This window comes from Neolamprologus multifasciatus, chromosome 15 (assembly GCF_963576455.1).
Source record: "Neolamprologus multifasciatus chromosome 15, fNeoMul1.2, whole genome shotgun sequence".
In the NCBI taxonomy this organism is placed as follows: domain Eukaryota; kingdom Metazoa; phylum Chordata; class Actinopteri; order Cichliformes; family Cichlidae; genus Neolamprologus; species Neolamprologus multifasciatus.
In genome coordinates, this window is record NC_140453.1 from 24,904,805 (window position 1) to 24,929,941 (window position 25,137).

The window sequence follows — 25,137 nt, forward strand, 5'->3', positions numbered from 1 at the left end:
CCTCCACCTACCTGGGAGCAACCCATTATCTACGTCAGTAGTGTGATAATTGACCCCAACCAGTTGACCAAAGTTTAACTTTCAACAGGCAACAAAAGCAGAGGTGACTGAGCAACACAAAGAAATACTACATTTGATTTAGTGTTACGTTGTTAGCTAAAAATTATACAGACCATATTATTCAGTAACACAAAAAATAATGTAATAAGTAGCGGTTACTGTACTGGTCTGACGCTGATGTTGAACGGCTTGATCAGCGCAGTGTATGCAGTGACTAAAAAACCCTGACTGAGGCCAAAAAAAATGTGCTTGGCAGCTGGACCAACTGCATACGTGAAACTAAACACCGACTTCCACATGAATAAATGCTGCTGCCGTCGTCAAGCTGAGATGAAATGAATGCATGGATCACCTCCTCAGCATCAAATAAATGAAGGAAAGGCTTCAGCTTTGCAAGGACTACAAATCAGAAAGTGTTCTTAAAGTTGGAAGTGAGGGTAAAAAAATATTAAGCGAGCTAAATTAGATGGCATAGCAGTCCAAAAAATACAACCAAAATGTAATGTGAGTTAGTGCTGCTGCTGCTAACGCAGGAGGAAGAGGAGGAGGGATGAAGGGATGGAAGACAAGTGAAGAATAAGGAGACAATTGGCTAAGAGCTCCACTCAGCACTTTACTGCTGAAAAATCCATCTGAAAACTGTCCTTCAAACACTTAAGTAGGACACACACACACACAGACACACACACACACACACACACGCCCATTCAGCTATCTTAGTGAGGACCTTTATTGACATAATGGTTTCCCTAGCCCAGGGGTCTGCAACCTTTAACACCCAAAGAGCCACTTGGACCCGGTTTCCATGCAAAAGAAAACACTGGGAGCCGCAAATACTTTTTGAAATCTAAAATGAAGATAACACTGCATATATTGTTTTTTTACCTTTATGCTTTGTGTGAACAACTAAAGTAAGTAAGTAAAGTTTATTTATTAAGTGTTTTTCACAGAGAGGCAGTCACAAAGCGCTGTACACAAAGATTAAAATAAACAATACAATCAATAGACATTATACACAATGTAAAAGATCAAATGTAAATAATGTAAAGAATCTAAAATACGTAGATCAACAAAAGGCTTGTTTGAACAGAAAAGTTTTTAACTGGTTCTTAAAAGAATCCACAGAGCAACTAAAGTGTGTTGCTTATGAAATCCATGAAGTGCTACAGAGAAAATTACATTTTATTTATGTAATTAACACATTTTGAACTCTTAAAGAAATATAACAAAAGGAAAGACACCCAGCTGAACTAAAATGATCCAGCAAACAAAAACTGTTGTGAGCTACCACCCTTATATCGCCTTTGGGCTTTTGGAGCCTTGACCTGACTTTTAAAAAGTAATTGGAAAAAAGCACTATGTTGCTAAAAAAGGAAAAATAGATATTTGCAAAATTCCGCCTAAATATGTATATTACCTGGTTAATGTGTGTGGCGGGGCGTGGTCTGCAGCGCCGCTGGGAGGCGGACGCACCTGAGCTGCACCCGCAATCACGCCTCGCTGCCTTAAAGTCTGTGCTCTCTTTGCTGTTGTGCTGGTATGTGTCGGGCTGTGAGCTGAAAAGCTACAGCCGGCTGTATGCGTACAGCAACCGTGTGTGAAAAGTGGTCAGTAAAGAGATACTGAAAAGCATGTTCATGGAAACATCGTCGGGTCTGCCGTGATATGTTTACAATAAGACTTATGGTCCTGACCGCTGCGCACAGTATCTGCAAATCGGGGCTTTCATCTTTACGCAGGACTTTAAGCTGTCATCTGTGAGGCGTGAGCGGTGTTTGTTTTAACATAGTTCATGGTGGAGCTGCTGACATAATGTGGATCCGAAGATCCATAGCTGGCCTACCTGGGGTCAAAAGTCTCGATAAATGCATGGCGTTTCGGCGGGTATACCGGCTTCCGCGAGTGTGACGCTTATTTTGAGCGGTGAAAAAATAATAAGATGTAATTTTATTTTTATATTTCAAAATCACAATAATCTTCCAATTTAGAACTACAAGTTAAAAAAAGAACTAAACACAAATAAAATACACTTCAGCTAAATACTTCTAATTTATTTCCCCAAACCACCAGGAGCCGCAGTATAAGGACAAAAGAGCCGCATGCGGCTCCAGAGCCGCAGGTTGCCGACCCCTGCCCTAGCCCCTTACCCTAACCCTAATCATCAAAAATGAATGCCTAACCCTTACCCTAAACTTAATTATAACCTAATTGTAACCCTGACACTAAAACCACATTTTGAGCCTCAAAAATGCCTTCAAATTTGTGAGGACCGGTGTGTGTGTCCTCACAAGTGACTGTCGGTTCTCACAAGTATAGTAGAATGCAGATTTTGGTCCTCACAAAGATAGATAGACAGGAACACACACACACATGCATGTAACTGTATCATTTGCAGGTTGTCTTTTGATAATGGGAGATTTGCAGTGACTGAAGTTCTTTGTTTGAAGAGGAGGAAGACTTTGAATGAGAGTATGAAACCAGGTGTGAAGGCTACATCATAGAGGAGGAGGAGGACGTTTTTGACAGCTTGTTTTTATCTTTTCGGTAAAACTGAACTGAATCTGGCTCACATTCAGGCAGAAACCAACAGGCAGTGATTTTACTTGTGCAGTGGCTTCCAGACCTATTTTGAGATTAGTTTCTAGGCTCTGTGATCACTGCCCTGTGAACCGTTTTTTGTTGTTGTTGTTGTTTTTTGTTTTTTTTAAGTACTCTTCTTGAAAGGTTATTCATAATAAGCAGAAATAGCTCAATACTGTATTGCATGGCAGAAGATTCATGTAATGTTCAAAGAAAACCATCAAATCTGGAAGCTGAGAGTTTTTAATGTGACTTACTTAGAAATAAAATGCTGGAAACTAAAAATCTTTCAAAACAAAGCAGCCAAACGTCCCAGTTTAAACATAGGTTTAGTCATCACACAGCAGCGGGACGAGGACCTTCAGCACTGTTTGTTGTTTATACATGAAGAATAATGAAGAAATTGATGTAATGTGGCTTTCTAAGCTTTCCAGCTCAAATCCATGTGTTTGCGGAAAAAAATACTAAAATATGTAACGACGGAATTAAGAGCAACACAACCACACACACACACACACACACCACATCGACTGGACTGGGTGACAAAATGAATAAAAGTTTGTTACATAAGTGATGTTTATTCAAATTCTTGACTCCACGAACATAAAAAGCTTCTGCATTTTACAATGATCTTTGTAGCCAATGACCCTTAAATATATATTCTCATAAAAACAAACAAAAATGTTCTTAAATGTGTTTTAAAGATGAGAAACGCATAAACTTATAAAGAATTTGTCTAATTTATATATATAGGAACTTTTTCAGGAAGTCAAAAACAAGAGTTGTTGTTAAAAAATTTGTTTCCTTCAACACATTTTTGAGAATGTAGTTTAGGACCCGGTTACGCAGGCCTAGAGGATGGTAGGTGACCATTGGTATCTAAGAAAAAATGTGTATTTCCTGACTGGTGAGGGGTTGGTGATTTCAAAGTAGTACACAGTGCTGCACTAAAAACCTGCTTGTGATTGCTTTGATCATGGCCACTGGACACTAGGTTGTTAAAAAAATATCAAAACAAGACATCATGACTTCAACAACGGTAAACCTTGTAGAGATTCTGAGACCATGATTAAACATTATTGCACGGTACTGATGGACTCTTACAGTGTGCAGGTACCCTAACCAAACCAAAGCCACCTGAGCTGTTATTTGGTCTTAAACAAATGTAATTTGAAAATTTTAGGTTTAATCTGAAGGTGACAGCATATTCTGAACGCCTGCCAGAAATGAAGCCAATCCATCTAATACTTCACGAGACATTAAATTCAACTGCGGACCCTCACCCTCCTTATCCTCTGGGAATGATGAATGCCTGTCCAAAAAGAATCGCATCTGAGCGATAACATTTATGCCGGAATAAATAATAAAATAAAAACAAGGAAGAATTTTCAAGTAAAGGTTCTGGTGTGAAAACCAAGATCAGTGGCAGGTAACTGTGAGCATCTCCTCTCCAGCAGCCTGCAGGTGAACTGAGGTAAAGTACTGATTAAGTGGAGAGCGTTCAACATCAGCAGTAATGTTTCGCAGCTGGAGAGCTGCACCAGCACTATTCACGCTGAATGATTTCACACAGTTAGCAGCTCCAGCACGAAGACATCGTCATTTAGCTGACTTGACTCCGAGTCACAGTTTGTTCCAGAGACTGAGGCCCAAAGAAAAAGCTTCACACTGCACAAGTTTAACATTCAGGGAGACACTTCAAAGGGATCTGCACCAAACACCGAGCAATATTAACGGGACTCCTCAGTGCTCGATTTAGAGGACTTCTTCTTTTCTTTTTCTTTTTTTTTTTAAATTTATGATGATGTTCCAGCTCTCATCCAAAAGGCTCCTTTGTTTCTAGAAGCTGTGGAAGTCTCAGGTATTTAACCTCTGGAGGATAAATATGCAACATTCCCTTTCGCATGTTTGCCATATAGAGAATCAATTAAGTGGAGCTTCAAGAAAGTTGCTGTTAGTGAGTTTGTTCCTATTCGAGGGATTATCCTGGCGAGTCAGTTAGTGGAATTATAATCCGATTCTGTCATTTCTCCCTTTTTTTCTTTTTATGCTTCAACTAAATTAATCAGGATACTAATGCTGGAGCAGGCCACAAAGAGCAAACTGGTGTCCTGCTGTAGCTCGAGACAGTGGGCATGCTCCACGTATGCAAGTATTTCATTTAAGAAAGTTTGGGTGGATCTTCTCCTGTGGCCGTCTGTGCATGGGTGTACATGTGTCCACACATGAAACAGTCCGTAGACTAAAAGGACGGAGACACAGCTGAAGGGTCTGACAGGAAAAACTCAGCGGGCGCGATCACGACTGAGCAGCATGTCAGACTGCCCTGAGCTGAAGGTCTGAAAGGCAGAATTACAGCCACAGTGAGCAGCTTGATCCGGTCACGACCACTTTAAAATAAAATGTTATATTATAAGAAAAAAAACCCTAAACAATGCCCACAGTGTGCTGCACAGCCCTCTGTGTAAAGCTTAACTGTATTGTGTGTTCATCACAGGCAGCAGTAGCATCCAGCAGATAATGTCTCCATCAGTCCAGGCACACATCATCAGCAGCGCGCTGAGCTGTACAGAGCTCAATACAGCCAACACCATTACACACTGCATCAATAATGACAGGACACCGCAATACAGAGACACACATACACAGGAGGAACACAAAGATATGAACCCCACCCCCACACGGCCTTCAGAGAAACGAGACAACTGACCTGGACCAGAAAACATTACAACAAAGAAAGAAGTGTCGAAGCTTTGGGTGGTCATTTAGTGACTTCTTTACAGGCGCTCATATTAATTGGTTACATCCATCTGTACTCATTTAGCATTTACCTTGAATCAGTGTGTTTCTTTTGTTCTTGGTTTTGCCTTTTTTGCATCTTTTAAGATCAGTTGTTACCATTTTTATTTGCATTGTTTTGTGTCTTTGTTTTTCCTAACAGTCTTTTAAGAAAAACTACCTGCTGTCAACCTTATTTATATTCTTTGATGGTTTTTGGAGGAATTTGTTTAACAGAAATTCCAAGTACTGATAAAGTAAATTAATGTATTCAATTCAATTTTATTTATACAGCGCCAAACACAACAACAGTTGCATCAAGTTGCTTTATATTGTAAGGAAGGCCCTACAGTAATACATAGAGAGAAAAACCCAACAATCATATGACCCCTATGAGCAAGTACTTTGGCGACAGTGGGAAGGAAAAACTCATGACCTGTACTCCAGGAAGTACAGGTCATGAAGGAGGACCTGCAGTCCTACTCAGACTATAAACACAAGAAATCGTCCAGAATCAGAAATCTTGTCTTTCTTTTAAAGACTCTGTGTATTCAATTACAGATTTTACTTTGGTTATAGGCTCAATAACCTCTACCAACTTTAAATAGAGACTTTATCCCCAATACCAAGTCTTAACCATCAAACAGCTGTTTGGAGAAGCAGAGATTAAAGTGCAATCCAGTTTTTTAGAAAGATAGAAAAATTAGACGAGGATACACTGATCTGTAGCTCACCTGCTGTGGTGAGGATTTCCTCTGAGAGCGGGAGCTGTCACACAGAAGCATGAGTCTGACAGAGGCGAACAGACACGTTAGCTCGAACTAATCTTCCGCTCTGAAGCACGCTTCAAAAGCAGTTATACCGTCATCTGTAGATGGAGGTGCTTTACTGTAACAAAGATTGATGTAAATCCCCAACAGATGAAACAGATTAATTTAGGATTTAAAGTAAGAAAAAAAATCTGCCTGAAGTTTGGAGGATATTTGGACAGAATTTGACTTCTTTAAAGGGTTTTTTCCTGGCCTGGGGTTCCATCAGACGACACAAGGACATGACCAAACAAAGGGAGCAGTCAGATAGAGAAACTGATCCCCTCGAGTCTCAGCTATGGTTAAACTGTGAGCTCTGAAAAAAGATCGCAGACTGAGAGTCATGCACAGGCTCGTTGTTAACTGCTGGAACATAGTTCACTAGCTCTCCTTAGATTAAAAAAAAAAGAGGACACGATGGAAGGACGAACAATGGAGGAGTTACTGCTTTCTTATCAAAATGATGGTTCAGAGTTTGGAGCTTAAACAAGTTGTTTATTTGCACACCCATTTTACTAACTGAAAGTCTTGGCTGACACCACTATCAGACTTTTATACTCGAAGAAGAGTTTGAACTCTTTAGATTTTCATCATCTCTTCATCAGATGGTTAACCTTTAAATTAACATGACACCAGATAAACATTAAGATAACTGTTCACAAATGTCATCTTAAAATGCCAATGGCGGTCAGCAAGGCTGATTTTGGCAGACATGTGCAGCACTACATTTCACAGAACAAAGAGCCAATTGAATGCCATTTGTTTAACTACAAAATATGATTAACAGGCGTAATAATGATTTACTAATAAATTACTACATTAATAACAATAAATAATTTAATAATAATAAATTACTATCATTACTACATATTCACTTCAGAAAATAAACCCTTAATCATTACTAATAAACTAAAAGATAAAATAATTATCAAATATATCTAATGTTTGTGTACATCTCATGTATGACAAATCCAGCAGGTCTTCCAAAAGATAGATTTACTTAAAACTGTTAAATAACTCTTATACCAATGTGTTGAAACACTGTAAACAATGCTTAGTCAGTAAAATGTTGTTCTATAGTCATAATTATTTAAAATAAAGTTCTCATTGATGATAAAGTTATCATCAATGAGAACTGATGATAAAGTTCTCATTTTTTATCATCATTTTTTTTTATCATTCAATAAAAATAATAGGTTTTTATTGGAAAACCTTAGGTTTTCCAATAAAAATGAAAAAGGTCAGTAAATGCTCTTTGACAAATGACAAATTCATGGAATAATGCGACTGGGATTTGTTTCCAAAGCTTCTGAAGCCAAACTGCTGACACAACCTTAGTCCTACAGCAAAATACTCATCTGTGTTCTTATCAATAAATCACTATCTACTTGTTCCCCATGCTGAAAAAAAAATTGAACTTTGTGAGATAAAAAGCAAGATATTTTTTTTAAAGGTTGTTCTCCTGCTGATCAGGTGATTTATGGTAAAATGTAGCCATTGTTGCCACATGCATGTCTGTGCCTTCAGGAGATTTGGCAAAGGAGCAGCTGATCCAATCACAACTTTTTATAAGATCATATTTTTCGTTATTTTTCTTTTAATTGAGTGAAATTACAAGGAATAACTCAAAGGACAATCTGTGCTGATGAAACGTCTTAGTTCGCTAGTTTAGGCTTTAAGACCAAGTTTCATTTTCAACCCTAAAATGGTATAAACCTTTTAGTAGTAACTAAATGTCCGATTGCATTTATTGGAAAATTATGTGTTTGAAAAATTGGGTACTGTCTTATATTTTACATAAAATGCTGAATTTAGTATTCAAATCGGCACAAAACGCATATGAACCTTGGTCGTTCGTAGAATTAATCTTGGTTGTCCGTCAAACTTACAGTCAAAGTCCATTTACAGTCAGTCTTTCCAAAATGCTCTTATCCCGGTGCATTAAATACTTCCACTGACCTCCAACCCGGAGGAGATTCCCAGAGCTCCTGTAATGTATTTTGGTGCTACTGAGGAAATACATTTATAAAACCTGAAAACAAGTCAAAAACTTCAGGAGACTGAATCAAAGAATTAAAAGGCAGAGCGAAAAGCAACACATTGTTGATACTGTCAGATTTATTCTGAGTTTCAGGAGACAGTGACCGCAGATTTAGTAATAACCAACATTAGTGTGTTTCAGGCTTCAGGACTCCCTTCTCTTTATCTCAGCCAATCAAGTGCCAAAGTGTTTCCCATGCTTAAAAATATTTTTCTAAAGAAGTTTGTTAAGTTCCATAAAAGCTTTGTGCATAAACAGGTTGCATAAGCAAGTTGTTGTTGCTAATCCCACTTCACCACCACTGATAAAAGCTGATTATGCAGACTTAATGGTGCCACTTCACCAATGGGGTCCAAATTGGAGCTTGCACCCCTTAATCATTATCACGGATGTGCCAGACAATAGTGTGCTTACATCTTTATTTCAGCACTCAGGGGAAGGCCCCTTCCTGTTTAAGCATGGCGGTGACTCAGTTAACAAATCCAGGGCCATCAAGGAAAAGGTGGATTTCCATTTGGTGTGGAAGAAACTGCTGTCCATCCAGCACCTCGGGAGGGAGCTGGCTCAGTGCTGGACCTCACTGTTACTCAAATGTATGTAATATGAACGAGGGTTGAACCCAGCAGCAGGTTCAACATCTGCTGGACAGACTCCAGATGAGTGGAGGTTAATGTTACACACTTGTGTTGGGTCCCAATTTTATGGGATGATTTATTAATGAAGGCCCCCGGCAGCAGGAGTCAGGAAGGCTTTCATTCATGGGGATTAAAAGGAGTTCAGCAGGTAAAACATCAATGTCTCCTTGTTCTCTTTCTGTCTGTCAGTGTAATTTCACACATCCATGTGTTTCAGGCTCATGACTCTGAAAAAGCAGCTCAGTTTGATTAGCCACACAGAGAAACCCCCATCCTGCATGTTTCCTGCAGATAGGCACGAGTGTGTGCTGCTTCACTTTTCCACCTGCAGTTTCTCATTGAGCATGGTCACAATTCGAAGCTTAAATCCTATCCAAGCATCCAAATACTCCCTCTTCATATGAAATGAAGGTCTAAGTGCTGCAGAAACTGACCTTTAGTTTACCTCAATGATCACATTGAGGCAGTATAAATGTACTGGAATACTTGAAATCATTAAAACACACACACACACACACACACACACACACACACACACACACACACACACACACACACACACACACACACACACACACACACACACACACACACACACACACACACAAAACCACTCACTCACAATGTCACCAAAGACATCCTACAAACACTTAGGACCCTTAAACCTGAATGTCTCCAAAAAAGTCTTCAGTCTTCAAGTACAGAGAGGCTATACAAAGGTACAAATCAGCGGTCTCTGTTTACATCTGTGTGCACTGTCAATACCACAATATGCATTTAAATTAATGATCACTGCAGACAAGCAAAGGACAGGTAACCCCATCCAGCCTCTCTAACAGTCTAGCTTCTTCTTTGTTAAGCAGGTGAGATGATGAAGCTGGAGCAGGGAGTGGGACACTGGTCCAATCAGGCAGGAGGTAGGTGGGACTGAGGAATGACAAGTGAAAGCACCCATTCTGGATGCTCGCTGGCACGTAGCATTCTGCACAGAAAGGATAAATCCCACAGAGAGCGAAAGGAAGAAAGTCTTTATGGGTCTAACCTTTTTCTGTGGACGGTTTCATGTGGAACAGGATATTCAGCAGCATTCTTTAGCAGCAAGATACCTTCCTATATGATTCATGTTGAACGCTGTTACTGGGAGCAAAGTAATTAACAAGATATTCAAAGACAGTTATAAGCAGAATATTTAATAAAATTTGCAGGCAAACAAAAACTTAAATGTCAAAATGGTTCAAATTCTTTCAGCTCCGATAAAATAATCAGTTTGTAACATCCAGGCATGAAAAACATGATTGTTGTCTGCAGTATTCAATGAAATGGTGCTGGTGATACGGAGAGCCCGTGGGCTCGGTTTTTATAAGACATGAGCTTAAAGACATGGAGCACATAATGAAAGCTGAGAATGATTCAATAGTTTTGGGAGCTTGTATCTATTTAAAAACCAAACCTCAAAGAGTGTTAAAGCAGGGAGAACCTCATCAAATATGGAAATAAGTTAATTATATCATAATTTAAATAGACAGAGACTCTGAAGGCCCCCCTCCCAGCGGTTGGATAACGCCCACTGTGATGAACTATATTCAAGGACATGAATATTACTTAGCTAACCGCTAACGTAATTCGCACAGATGCGCATACTCCTTAATCCAGCTCTTATCTTCTGCCACAAGGTCGAAAATCTTCAAAAACACTTCTCTTCTGGCAAGAATCAAATCCCTCTCTCCCTTATCTGCCCTCCTTTTAAGCTCTTAAATTAATTTTATAAAACCCTTTGTTCTCTAGTGTTTTTACTTTTTAATTATCAATAATTCTTTTCATGCACAAAATATGGCAACAAAGTGAGTCTTGGAGGTAGGAATCTCTCCCTCTTATCTTGTAAGCCAACTTCCACATCATAAGGTTTCTGTGGTCTCTGATGTATTTCATTAGAGACACGACCCTGCATGCATTTATGTTTAAAGCATTTCAATTACTCCATTATCAAATTTGATTGAAGTCACTTTAGATCAAGTCAAAAGCTTTGCATGAACATTTGAACCACCTATTATTGAACTCATGCTCAGAAGGATACATAATGATTGTTCAGCCCACAGCACAGAATTTAACTTGTTTTGTAGAGAAAAGGACATATATCTGCAGGAAATGTCTCTCAATAAACATCTGTAGAAATGTATTTGGACCCTCAAGTAAATATCGAATAACTGGACTAATTTAAATGTATTCATAGTTACATAATCACACAGTTACACTATGTAAAGTAAAAACATCACCTGTAGTACTGATTTTCTTTTTTCAATATTCTTTTCTTGAATTAAGAATTTGAAGACCTCTGTCTCCATCTACTGGCTGTAACTCTGAACTGCATTCTGATTATATTAAGACATGTATAACCTTTCACATCTGAATATTTTTGAAGCACTGCAACTGCAGAAGTGTATTACTGAATGTTTCTCAGTGCAGGAAGCTGTACCTGCTAAAATGGGGACATAAAGGCTGATTTTATGGTTAAGTCTGGTGTTTTAGCCTGAACTATGCTTTTCCAGCTGCACAAGTGGACACATTTCTCTCAAAATTGCATTTTTGTTGCTGTGTTTTTTTAAAATAAAGGACCATATTTGGAGCATGTGTGTGTGTTTTATTTAAAAACAAACCTCATGGGGCTGTTTGTATAAATACTTTATTACTTCGAGCATTATTTTAATCAGCAGTTGCAGTTGCAGAGACAGTTTCACTGCAGGGTGGATGTCAGGGTGGATGGGTGGGTCCAAACAAACCACACTTTGACACAAAAGTAAGCAGTTTGTTTCCCATTTCAAACAGCAGTCTGGCACTCCTGTGCTGAAAAGCAGTCATGCTTTGTGAGGACCTCTTAATATCACATCATCACATAGTGGTACCTATGTAGTGTCATTTTTTAGTGTGCACCTGACCAGGATTAGGGGTTTTCACCAATAAGATGGATTCTGCATCACACTGGGGTCCCTTAATTTTTGACGTTATTATTCAGGTTTTTATTTTATGTTCATTTTCAGATGCTCTTTGGTGAGATTTGGGAAAAGCTCCATTTTTTTGTAAAGCAAACGTTAGAAGGTAAAATTCTGCAACAACTTCTGCAATAACTTGGTTTTTGGTTATAAAGTCGATGCCTCCTGCCCCAGTCTATTGACATACCCTGTGGGGTTCATTGTCAATGAGACAAAACATGCCCTTTATTTGAGTTCAAATCCACTTATGACCCTCCACCATCCATAAATCTCAACAAACAAAGGTGTATATTTTAAGAAAGATGGAAAAAAAAAAAAAAACTCAGTATGAAGCAAAAAAGAAAAAAAGGGCAATTCTCCTAGTTGGAAATTTAAATACTAACCCTGCAGTGGCCAAATAATGGACAAAATGCCTTCTCGCATGTACCATAGATTTACAGACTCATAAGATGTACACTGTGGCTATAGAACAAGATATGACAGCTGATATTGAAGCTTTAAAAGGATAAAGACTTTCATAAAGGTAAAGTAAATGAGACCAGAGAAATGTCAGATTATCTTTTTTATTATTCGAGTCATTTTAGCACACAGTACTCTTTGGTTAGGAGATACTTTAGATACTTTTTACTGTCCTCCAGCCAGCGGCTATATTTTCCTTGCCTTACATAAGGTACTTTTAGCTTTTCATTGCAGTTAGTTACCAGAAAATATTCCACTCATGAAGACCCATCGGTCAACATGTCAGGCCTAATTAAATCTTTATTCTAACAAACTGTAAAATACATTTGTTGATGTTTGGTGAGACTGAATAACAGTGAAGAGAACACTTTAGCTGATACTACCATTTAAATTAATTAATTGCAAAAGTACATATTAACACCAAATAACAGCACACACACACCTACACACTGTAACTTTAGCTGGCATTCTTGCCACTCTTCTTCTTCTTTTTCTTCAGGACCTCTTTCTTGGGGTCTGCGTCAGAGGATGGAGCTGATTTAGTGTTCACAGAAGACGAGGCTGACTCTGAGGGTTTTAAGACTGCTTCTGGTACCTGAACAGGTTCGGCTATCTGCTGCTGATCCTTCTCGTCTTGTAGAAGCACCATTGGCTTGACCTCACTGGTCTCCTCCTTGAGCTCGGCCTTCATTTCTTCTGCATCCATTGCTGGAGAGGCCCTAGTTTTCTCAGTCTCTGGTGTTAGTAGAGATTCAGATGGCTGTTGCTGATCCTTATCATCTTGCGGAGCCACTTGTAGTTTGCCCTCACTGGACTCCTCCTGGATCTCAGCCTTTATTGCGTCTGTTTGTGGATCAAACTTGGCTTTCTCAGGGTCTGATGCTGATGTAGCTTCAATGGACTGCTGCTGGTCTTTCTCATCTTTCACTGGTGCCCCTGGTGTGATCTCACCGGTCTCCTCCAGGACCTCAGCCTTCATTGCCTCCATTCCTATTTCAGCTTTTGCTCGTTCTGGTTCTGGTTTTGGAAAAGGTGTGACTGTATGCTGGATCTCTGCGTCTGGCTCCGCTTGGTGTGCCTCTTCAGCCTCAACTTGTGTCTGAACCTTTATCGCCTCTGTATTTGGATCTAATGCTGTTTCTAAAGTTGTCTTCTGAGTGGTTGTGGCTTCTGCAGCAGGCACAACCTGATCTAGAACCTCCTCCACCTTCACTGGCTGTGGCAGCTCTGAATCTGATGCTTTTGACTTTACATCTTCCACCTGCTCAGGGACTGAATCCAGACCCTCTTTGACTTGAGGTTTTGCTTTGAAATGGAAAAATGCAGATGAAACTAGATCTTCTTCAAGGTCTAACTCATTATTTTCCTCTTCCTCATTGTCAACAGTTGTCGTCAACAGGGAGGCAGCAAACTCTTGCAGCTTGGTCTGCTCCTCCTTCAGGCGGGACATGCCCTCTGTCAGAACCGGGTCCTCCTCCTCGATTTCCTGCATCTCATCAGGGGTCAGTAGGGCAGATTCGTCAGCACCCTCAGGCTTGTTATTGAGGTTGGAGATGCCAAAGACCTTTGTTTGAATGTTGGCATTAGAGTAGCGAACATCCTTGATTTTGTCATAGAGCACTTTCCTTTCATCCTGGAGGGCACGGCAAAGTTTCTCCAGCTTCTGAATCTTCAGGACGAACAGATCGTACTCTCTACCTTTCTCTGTTCTCTGAAGAACAAGAAGGGATGAAGAAAATTAGACAAGATGACACCATAAAATGCTGTTAGAGTAGGGCATTTATGAATCGCTAAAGATCTTTGGTTTGGTGATGCTTTGCTGTCATCATCTAAATTAGGTCACTGGTGCAACATGACCCAAGATCCCGTTTGTACCAGGACCAATTGGAAAATGGATTAGCTTGTCTGCTGGATCAGTCAGTTTGATTGTATCTATCGTTTTTTATCAGCTAATATGTTGGACCCATGAAAACAGTTCTCTAAATATTTACATTTATAGATGGGATTATTTCATGATCTCCAACTTTCTGCTTCTAAATTCAGATAAAATTGAGGTTATTGTACTCTGCCCTGAAAATCTTAGAAATGTGCTATATAACCAGATTCAGTAGATGGGAGGCAGAGCCTTCAGTTTTCAGGCCCCTCTTCCGTGGAACCAGCTTCCAGTTTGGATTCAGGACACAGACGCTATCTCTACTGTTAGGCTTCAAACTTTCTCCAAAGCATATAGTTAGGGCGGGATCAGGTGACCCTGAATCCTCCCTTAGTTATGCCTGCAATAGGTGTGGGCTGTTGGGTGAGTCCCATGATGCACTGGGTGTTCTTCACTCACTATGTGTTAATAGACCTCTCTGCACTGAATCATAGTTGTTATTAATCTCTGGCTCTCTTTCACAGCATGTCTTTTATCCTGTCTTCCTTCTCTCTCTGCAACCGGTCGTGGTAGATGGCCGCCCCTCCCTGAGCCTGGCTCTGCTGGAGGTTTCTTCCTGTTTAAAGATAATTTTTTTCTTCCTACTGTCGCCAGAGTTCTTGCTCATAGGGGGTCATGTTATTGTTGGGTTTTCCTCTGTATGCATTATTGTAGGGTCTACCTTAAAATATAAAGCATCTTGAGGCGACTGTTGTTGTGATTTGATGCTGTATAAATAAAATGGAATTTAATTCATGGATTTGCAGGCACCTATACTGTGGAACTAAATCTGACAGCCTAGGAATTAGCTAATAAATTGGAGGAGTGTCTACTCGTTGACCACTGTGTAAAAAAAAGAGTAAAGGAATCTAAGGAAATACTATACATGAATCCAGCAATTATTCGTTCCTGTGCTGGGGACAAAAAATTTGTACAAATTTGAACAATCATGTTTTTATCGATAAGGCACTGGCACCACATGGATTCAAAATTTTGGATTAACCAAGGCCTGTAGGTGTCTCTCTCCAATTGTGAGTAAATTCTCCAGCTAGAGCATCGTAAACATTTACCTCTTCAATCATATCAGTCAAAGCCTTGTTGCAGTTCTCAAACCTCGTCTTCCACAGATTGGACTCTTTCTCCACTTTCTTCATCTTGTCTGACATCTAAAAAACCAAAAAAACAACAACCACGAAATAAAATAAAAGCTACGAATCAGACTTGTGTCAGATCCATCCAAAGTCAAGAAAACGTGTTAGAGCAACAAAAATTCTGGTAAGAGGGGTTTTCTTTAATCGTCACACATTCATTTCTGCACTCATTGTGTCTGACATAAAAGATGAGAGTGCCTGTCCCCATTTACCTTACACACACACACACACACACACACACAGGTCAAAACTCACATTTTCCATCTCCTTTTTGAAGCGGACGTAGATTTCATTGCTTTTGGCCAGAGTTTCCTGGAACTCATCAAACTTCTGACCATACAGGGTCAGCTGTGGTTAGAGAGGAAGGCTGATAAGTCAGAGTCATAAGACAGATACGTTTATATTAGCAGATCCCTCATAATTTCTATTCAAATAATATAACGACAAACTAAAATCAAGCTTTATTCGCTGCTCCTGCAAGAAACCCCCCAAAAAAACCCTCAAACAGATCTTGGTTAGACAAATTTAGAACAAATGTAACTTAACTGCAGTCATTTTTTCCCATGTATTGATTTTTGAGGCCCAGACTAAACCTCCACATTCAAGTAAGATCCAGTATTCGAAGTATACTCTAAGTATATTTGCACTAGACGGAAAGATGTTAATGACACTTACATATACGCATTTCTCTGTAAAAGTGTTTTTTTAAAATGCATTTTAATAAATTCAGCTTTTCCAGATAGCTTATTCAATATTTATTTTTGTTTTATATAATTAATAAAGAGAACAGCAGTTGTCTGATATTATTCCTCACAGTGTGGAGACGTTTTAAGCCGCCATGCACAAAATAAGTGCATTCAGCTCATGGTGGTCTTGTGTGACACCTGCAGTAATCTCCCTGACTCAGCCTCGGCTCCCTGTCCTGCGGTCAGCATGTTAGTTTAGTCAGTGAATATTCACCTGCGCCTGCATGACAGTCCCCTGCTCTCTGAGTGTCTGAGCCTGCAGTTTCCATTCAGCAGCCTGAACCAGTAACTGGTTAGAAGAGAACAGACAGAGCCAGACGTTAAAGACGTTTCTTTACCTTCTTCTTCATGGCCAGCTCCTGCTCCTTCATAGCGAAGCATTTCTTTGTTTTGTCAATAGCCTCCCTAAGCAACTAAGGTGACAGAGACAGTATACAGTTAATCTGCATGGCCTTCAAAACAGATTTAGAGAAAATTCATCTTGATTATCAAGCTAACAAGAAGCAGCCCGTTCTCATCCCCTGACCGTCAAAGCCTTTATGCACAAAGTGTCGTGGTTATTGCATTAGTGAGATGGGTCTGTGACACCCAACTCATTACTTTCCAGCTTGTAGGGTTACTGGTAAAAAAAAGAAGCACCATTTATTTCAAATCACCAGTTTTCCCAGAACCTTGAGAAAAATGAGATCATTAAAGTCTTGGTGGATAATTTTGCCAGTGTCAGTGCATCGCTTATGTAAAAGGAAACATCTGACCAAACTGGAGCAGCTGACACACGGAGATGAGAATATGTTGCAATAAGATTGCTGTGCTGAAGTCACATTAAATATGTTTAAATGGAATTTTAAAAGCAGACATATAATACCATTAATGATATTCATTGATATGACCTTTTAGAATTGACATGCCAAAGTTTGTTTACATGTAGATAAACTGACATAAGTGATATCTGGAGAGCTCTGGGTGAATTCTCAGAATGATGGGACAAACGCGTATCCTTTATTTCTTCACTGGTTACAATGGAAGCAATGGCACACTCACGTATTCCTTCTCTCTTTTGTGTTTCTCCTCAGCTTCGGTCAGCAGAGCGTTGGCCTGCTGCAGTTTGGCTTCAATCAGTTTCTGCTGCAGGTCACGATGCTTGTTGATCTTCTCCAAACTCTGCAGGAAGGAGGAGAACAGGAAAGAATTTACCTTCATATCATTTTCTCAAGCATTTCGTCCTATGAAAGCTGGGTAAAGGCTCCAGCCCCCCTGCAACCCTCAATTGGATAAGCTAAAGAGAATGGATGGGTGGATCAATGAATCAAAAAGAAAAAACTCATCTGAAGTAACTCTAAAGTTTTGTTTTTTATTCAAAGATATCTGAAAATACATTTTAATGTGTAATGTTGACCTATGACCTCTCACCTCCTCCCTCCGTTCACACTGGGTCATGAGGTTTTCCAACTTGTCGGTCAGGTTGACGTTTTCACGGCACAGCTTCTCATTTCTTGCGCTGTGCAGCTCAATCTGGCTCTGGATCTCACCGAGCATGCTCTGGAAGTGGGTGGTGATCTCTGTTCTCTTCTCCTCGTCCTCCTTGCAGCGCTGCAGAGTCTCCTCCTGGAGGAGGTAGCGGTGGCAGTCGGGGAGAAGTGAATGGAAGATGGGGAAGGTGAAAGAAACAGAGTTCTGTCAGGCTTCAACTTTCCTTCTTCCTGTACAAGTGAATCAGTTCTTGCAGATAATAACCACCATCTAACTAACTACAAAACACTGAGATGTTTAAATCGCGTTTTTATACGGTTTGTGCTTATCGTGAAATTGGATTAAAAATTATGTCTCAGTAGTTTCTCCTGCTGTGCCAAAGTAAATGCAAACATCCTCCACACCCTCAGAACATTGTAGAATGACTGCTGCTCTCTGCACAGACTCTCCAGTTTGCTGCGAGCTGCGATGCTGCTGCGATACTCGGCCTGCAGCTGCTGCCGCTCCTCCAGCACGACCGACAACTTCTGCTGCAGAGCACTCAACCTCTGCACATCGCAGCGCCGCACGGCCGCCTGCGAACATAAGGAGAGGCACTTTCTATGAATTTTAAAGACGCAGTGCCAGAAACAGTATAATATAATACTTCCAGCAAGCAACACTAAAAACTTCAGCTGCTTCCTTACCAGCTCAGCATACTTCCTGACCAAAGCTTCCAGTTTCTCCTCTGGAGAAGAGAGTTCGTTCAGGGCCTGCATGATGAGAGAGGCCTCTGCAGAGAGGAATACAGTTTCTAGCAGTTTTTTGATAATATACCCAGGATATAGTGTTCATTATTTAAGCTTTCCTTTGCTATGACAAAAACAATTTCGCTTTGCTTTTTTTTTTTTTTTTTTTTTTATTAATTATACTTTGTATTAATAATGAGATGGTTCACCCTCTCACGTTTCAGGCTTTTTAAATTTAATTTTTCTAAAGAAAAGTTGTTGCTGCTCACATCAAAGGCGCTATAAGCTAAATAAAAAAAGAATCAGACTCTGTCAGTGGTACAAAGTATTAAAAGTGCAAGATAAAAAAGAAGATAAAAGCTCAAGTAACTTGCATATAAACTAGGCTAAAAGCTAATAGAGTAAATAATAAATAAGTAAATGCAGTTCATCCTCAGCATGAGCAGGATAATATTGCAACAATAGACAATATTAGTTTCATTTTAGAGTTCAGTTCTTTTAAGGTGCATTGGTTAAAAATTGTTTCTATTTTGGGGCTAATAAGACTGTATCTGACACCTGTCAGTGCGATCAGCTCAAAAGCACCAAAAACTTGTTGAATCAGAAACAAAACTTAAGCATTAAAACTTTCCAGAATACAGAGTTTACTAAAGTCCACATGCAGATACATTTCAGATTCATTTGGGTTTTTGTGGGGTTGACTGATGGTTGGATGATTGCAGTATTTATTGGGAACTGGGTAAAGGAATAAAACCATCCTGCTCTCTGGCTGCCTCACCTGTGTCACCTGTGTCCATGGCGCTTGTGATGTCATCTTTTGCCTCCTCCTTCACCTTTTCCACCTCTGCCTCCACCCCACTCTACATCCAAAACAGTATAAAACATTGTTCTTTTGTTTTTGTTTTGTTTTTTACATTTGTTCGGCACACATCACTAGCAGCCAGACATCAAGGAGCAGGTGTTGTTAACTTTTAAAACCTGTTTGTCGAGGACGCCAGCTGCGGAGCTATACATGTGGATGATGTCATCCAGCCGTCGACTGAACTGCTCCACAGAGTCCGGATTGTCAGGAGAGGAGGCGGAGCAAGCCGCACCTGCCGTCTCACCCTCACTGCTCTCAGGCTCCAGTGAAGACGCCTTGTCAGATGTGGGAGGCACCAACACCTCAGCTGCTTCCACCGACGTCTCCATTGTCAGTTTTCTGGAACTAATGCACATGGAATTTTTAAAAATTTTTTTTTTACACCAGGCTGATACAGAGATTTACAGAGAACCTAACAAGACAAAGTAAAACTTAACTGTTAGACGTCACTCATTCAAACTGCAGCATGTAAAAAAACTTTGATTTCACTCTATTCATATACCCTTTAATATTTAATTGAGCTATATGACAAAATCAGATGGTCTAGCAATTGTTTCTGAAAGCTGTGCATTTAGATGTGGGAGGTATGTTCTGATTCAAGTGTAACAGAAGGATTACTCTGTGGTTCTATTCTTTAAATCTCCCTGCTTCCTCCCTGCAGCTGTCAGACTGTACAATCAGAACTGCTCCCAACAAACATAGATGTTTACATCAATGCTGTAACTGCAATAAGTTAATTAACCGATTCGCTCTACAACCTGGTTTGCCTCTTACCTGTAATTATTTTTATTTAATTTAATAACTGTACAGTTCTCTCTGTTTATAGTAACCGTTGTCCTTAATGTAAATATGTAAGACAAATTGTGTATGTTTCTGTTCCGTGTCCTGTGTACTGTTTGTTTGTATATTTGTCTTTTTGGCTGCTGTTACAACCAAATTTCCCCTTGTGGGACAATTAAAGGATTATTCTATTCTATTCTATTCTATCCTAAAACTGTACAAGTTTAAGTTTGGAGGTCAGTGAGTTTGAAAAATCTACTGAAAAACTTTAACAACTATACAGCTCATAAACAGCTCACACCAACTACAAACATGCTTTCCATTGTTTAGCACATGCTAATCCAATGTAAAGTATCTGGCAGCTGTCACTTTAAATTTAGCTCACTGATAGCTGTGACAGATCACAGCAGCGTCACAACTACTTTTTATTAGACTCAGGAGGAAAATGTTTGCAGAGATCAAATCAAAAAGCCTTTTCTGAACAGTCTTCTGTAGACCGAAAGTGTTTTTGCAACTACAGCTATATCCAATCTCACTTTAAGCACATCAGCACTGGCTTCTTTTTTCTGACCAGGAAGATACATGCATGTCTTGTACTGTCTCCGGTCTCCGGTAAGCTTCAGTTTAGGGTACAAGTCAAAAGAGAAAGTACAACTATTACAGGAAACAAGCTCAGACTCCAAAAGTCTTTCTTGGAACAGATGTTCCAAGAACCAGGAGTCTATAAGTTATAAGGTTGTGTTGTGTTTCATTACATTTCTTTAATTTTCCATCATCCATTCACTTTTATCTCTAAAATGTGTCCAGAAAATGATTTGAAAAAAAAAAAACCCAAAAACTGACAATGTGAATATGGTTCCATGAAAAAACACAACATATTAAAACCCAGAATCTATAAAATGCAAAGATTTACAGTTTGTCTAATCAATAAATCAACCGGTGACTTCACGGTAGGTTTGTTGATGTCTTTGAAACTAATAAACCTGCCATGTACAGTGAGGGGAAGGAACCTTTAATCAGCGACCAACATTACTTTATTATTTTCCCATCAGGCGTCATCGAGCTCACCGCCTCTTCCTCTGTGTGTGTCCACATAGCTCTGTTGCAACATGACGGCTGCCACCGTTATTATATCTGTCAAGTTAAAATTAGCCATCACAGTGAGATAGCCAACTCTGCCCTCCCCCATCCACACACACACACTCACTCACACACTGCAGGCTACAGCTGTTGTAGTCTCATCTATTCTGAGAGCATCCAAATATGGTTCCAGGCATACAGTCACAGATTTTAAGGCTAAACATTATTATAAACTTGTTTTTTTGTTTGTTTGTTTTGTTTGTCTGCTTGAATGTTTCCACTGTTTTGCAGCGCCACTGCAAAAATACACTAAGCTCCTCCCCTCTATATTACACAACCAATCACAGCCCCTCCCCCTGAATCACAAACTGTTGACCACAACTAAATAAACTGCTCATGGCAATGTTTTTACTTGATGACTGTGCTCGAGCTGGATGATGGAAAAACCACATGAACATAATCTGGACTTTGAATAACTGAATTCTTTGTTCTTGATCATCAGCTAAATCTTAAAATATCAATGTCACGCTTGTTTCTTGTTTGTGTTTTTTAAGGACATTCTTAGTTTTGGACAAGTGATCCTACACCTGACCTCACTTTATGCCTCCAAAATAAAATGATCTATTTGCAAAACTAAAAGAAAGACATTACTGTCAGAATGAGCCAGAACAGCCAAACAGAAAACCTTTGGAAAAACCAGGTAACTGCAGAAAGGTGTAGACAACCAAAAACAGCACAAGCAAGGCCAAAACATTAGTAATTGTTCACATGTGACAAAGTGAACAGTCCACCAACTAAACTGAAGTAAAAGGAGGCACAAGGCACATTTAAAATGATCACATATATCAGATTTTTCACTGTACTGAATTATCAAAATCATCCTTAAAGAATAAGACACTGCTTTCTTCAAATGCAGGTATTTTTTTATATTCCAGTCATGCTGTGTATGAAAGTGCTGAATATAGACACACTGACAGTGACACAGCCCTTTATTGTACCATGGCTGCCATTACAAAGCTCTTCATGTTTTTTCCATGTTGTACATTAAAGTTATTTATTAAAATGAAAACATAGCAGCAATAACATTTTTCCATCTTTAAAAATGACCATCAGGCCCTATTTATGCCTGAAACAGGAGGAAAAATACATTTCCAGTTTGTTCCACAAAGTAGTCCACTTGTGGAAGTGTACCCAAATGCAGCAGTAAGAACGGTGAACACAAGTAAGTAAGATTTCTGAGGAAGGAAGGAATGAAAAAGTCTTACCAGGATCAGCAGAGTGAAGGAGGTGAAGAAGAGACAGCAACAGACGGAAGAAGAACGGGAGGAGGAGGAGGGTCCTGTTCACGGGACAGCTGACCCCCAAAATAACATGAGAGGATCAGCTCAGGGACACGCCGGTGACGGCACCAGAGTGTGCTGCGACTGTGGATAAGGGGACACATTCTGCTGGGGGTGGGTGGGTTCCCGAGAGTCTTTTGTGATTTTAGAAATAACTTCATCACCAATATTCACAGGTCACCTAAAAACTCCTGGGTCTTAAAAGTTTTTCGGCTAAATGTGTTTTAAAAAAAAGGCGGAAGTGAATTTGAAATGGATCAGAAAAGAAACTAACAGTAATGGTGACGTTGGGTCAAAGGAATCATCAGACTCAGACTCACAGTCTTTAACACAATCAGCATAGTAACAAGTGGTGTTTAGGACATTTCAGCTACAACAGCAGGAGACAATTCAATACAATCACACACACAAAACACTGTTACTGGAGACTATGAATGAGTATTGTCTTGGTGTTTCTAATCTCCAACCTTCCTTTAATCTCAAAAGTTCTTGAAAGAGTAGTTGTCAAACACCTAACAGATTATCTTATTCTAATAGTTTCAGTCAGGTTTCAGAGCTCATCGCAGCACAGAAACAGCTTTAGTGAGGGTTACAAATGATCTTCTTATGGCCTCTGACAGTGGACTCATCTCTGTTCTTGTCCTGCTAGACCTCAGTGCAGCGTTCGATACTGTTTAAACTTCTGCAATCAGGCAGAAGGTTCCATTGTCACGACTAATAGCAGGGACTCAAGTGCAGAGCAGGTTGACGTCTCCAAACACAGTTTATTTACAACACCAGTGCACAATAAATACAGTGAAGGGGGGAAAAGTCCAGGGCTCTAAACGTCCAAGGGGAAACTCTCTCACACTTGCTCTCGTCTTCACGCCCAAACTCACACACGATCGCACTGCAGGAAGGTCACAGGTCTGGGGAGAAAAACTATTACACAGGAGAAAGAAGTTACTCACAAGTCACAAAACACTTAAGCACAAATTCACAGAAGCTGAGAGGACCACTAACGAGAAGATCTGTGTCCCAACCTCAAATAGTGGACAAGTAATGACAGCTAATCGTGTACAGGTGTGTGGGCCAAGGGCGGGAGCCCGCAGTGAGCTCCGCCCAGGTAGAGAGAAGAGAGAGAGAGAGAATACAAACACATGTAGCCTTGTGGGGCCGGCTGGGCAGGCACGGAGACCATGACATCCATACTAGCAGGTCAAAAACAGAGACTAAAGAGGAGCTTCAATTCTCATGCTGTCCGAGTCCTAAATCAGAATGTCCCCCCCCCCCCCACTCCCCTCATAGCATCACCATAAGTGACTGAAACAGGACCTTATATCATGTTCTTGTCACATTCCAGAACTTTCCCAGTCTTATTTCATATCATATCTGATTTATTATTACATCACATATTGCTACACTGATCATGCTGCTTCACTACTGTTTATATTACTGTGGTCACTGTGGTCACTCTGTTTGTCTCTTGAATTGCTCTGTCAATACATCGCTGTGCTATGTGGCACGAAGCCCTTTATCATTCAATTCACACAATGTACATTTTTAGATTTTTAATTTGAATTTACTTATTGTTTATTGTCTATAATGTCTTGCACTTTAATGACTACACATGTGACAAATAAAAAATCTTGAATCTTGTCAAGCATAATATCCTATTAGAACGATTAGAGCACGCTGTAGGTATTACAGGTACTGCGCTACAGTGGATTGTATCATATCTATCTAATAGACTCCAATTTGTTAAAGTAAATGGAGAGTCCTTGTCACACATTAAGGTTAATTATGGAGTTCCACGGGGTTCAGTGCTAGGACCAATTCTGTTAGATCCAGCAATGACAAAAGATGATTTATAATAAAGAGGATGACACTGGATTAAGTTTACATTACGTAAGTTAAAGCTTACATCTTTCCATTTAGTATTTTGTTTTCTTTACATGCAAAGTAATTTTTTTATTTTTATGTACTTAATCATAAATCTTTCCATTTTTTGGCTTATGGTATTGGAAAACTGTAAATAACAACCAAAGAGAAATCAATGACAACATTAATTTACAGAATTAACAGTAAGTGAGTATTCTGTAGTTGACCAGCTGATGGCAGCAATGAGCCACCAGGCTGCTTCAGGGAACTCCATTAAACAGCACTGTGTGTGTGTTCGTTTGTGTGTTTGTATTACATGTTGTGGGGACATAAATCTGTTTTCACATGGACATTATGGCCCTCTGTGGGTACACTGTGGACCTGCTTTCCTCGCGAAGACATAAAGTCCTCACAAGTCCTTAGAAAATTCTGGTAAGAGGGGTTTTCTTTAATCGTCACACATCCATTTCTGCACTCATTTCTGACATAAAAGATGAGAGTAACTGTCCCTATTTACCTTACACACACACACACACACACACACACACACACACACACACACACACACACACACACACACACACACAGCCGTATTGGGGGCATATACTGAGCCACAGCTGCCCTTAAATTTGTCTCTATTACTAAAGACTAACATAAGACAGAGGTACGAGCCATTTTCACAACTATCGCTGTTTTCTCCTTAAAGTCAGCCGACCAACAGGGCTACAAATGCATTAATAAGAAATATGTCAGGCGGCCTGAATCATTCTTTGAAGCTGCCCTGCTAAATCTGTCCTTTCAGTATCCAACACCTTGAACACAACCTTCCTTTGTTTTTAAATCAATAATTTATTACAGT

General features: G+C 39.7%; 1 protein-coding gene across 2 annotated transcripts; it reads right to left on the reverse strand.

The window, feature by feature from the left end:
• Positions 1 to 12,439: 12,439 nt before the first annotated feature.
• Positions 12,440 to 22,497, reverse strand: txlnba (taxilin beta a). 2 transcript variants are annotated; one of them, XM_085133813.1, is made up of 11 exons: positions 22,344 to 22,497; positions 19,335 to 19,563; positions 19,135 to 19,216; positions 18,315 to 18,400; positions 18,033 to 18,203; positions 17,569 to 17,763; positions 17,200 to 17,319; positions 16,373 to 16,447; positions 15,668 to 15,760; positions 15,332 to 15,427; positions 12,440 to 14,060 (listed from the first exon to the last, which is right to left on the reverse strand). In XM_085133813.1, the coding sequence occupies exons 2-11, from the start codon at positions 19,545 to 19,547 to the stop codon at positions 12,807 to 12,809; spliced, it is 2,385 nt and encodes a 794-aa protein (XP_084989939.1). In that variant the 5' UTR covers positions 19,548 to 19,563; positions 22,344 to 22,497; the 3' UTR covers positions 12,440 to 12,806. The 2 variants fall into 2 exon arrangements, with proteins under 2 accessions (XP_084989939.1, XP_084989940.1); XM_085133814.1 differs by lacking the exon at positions 16,373 to 16,447 and adding an exon at positions 16,497 to 16,571.
• Between the last annotated feature and the right edge of the window lie 2,640 nt (positions 22,498 to 25,137).

Excerpts from the sequence above, each read along its gene's own strand:
- txlnba (XM_085133813.1), bottom strand. The coding sequence starts at position 19,547 with ATGGAGACGTCGGTGGAAGCAGCTGAGGTGTTGGTGCCTCCCACATCT. Across the intron at positions 18,401-19,134 it reads CATGGACACAGGTGACACAG|AGGCCTCTCTCATCATGCAG; the intron begins GTGAGGCAGCCA and ends TCCTCTCTGCAG. Across the intron at positions 18,204-18,314 it reads TCAGGAAGTATGCTGAGCTG|GCGGCCGTGCGGCGCTGCGA; the intron begins GTAAGGAAGCAG and ends TTATGTTCGCAG.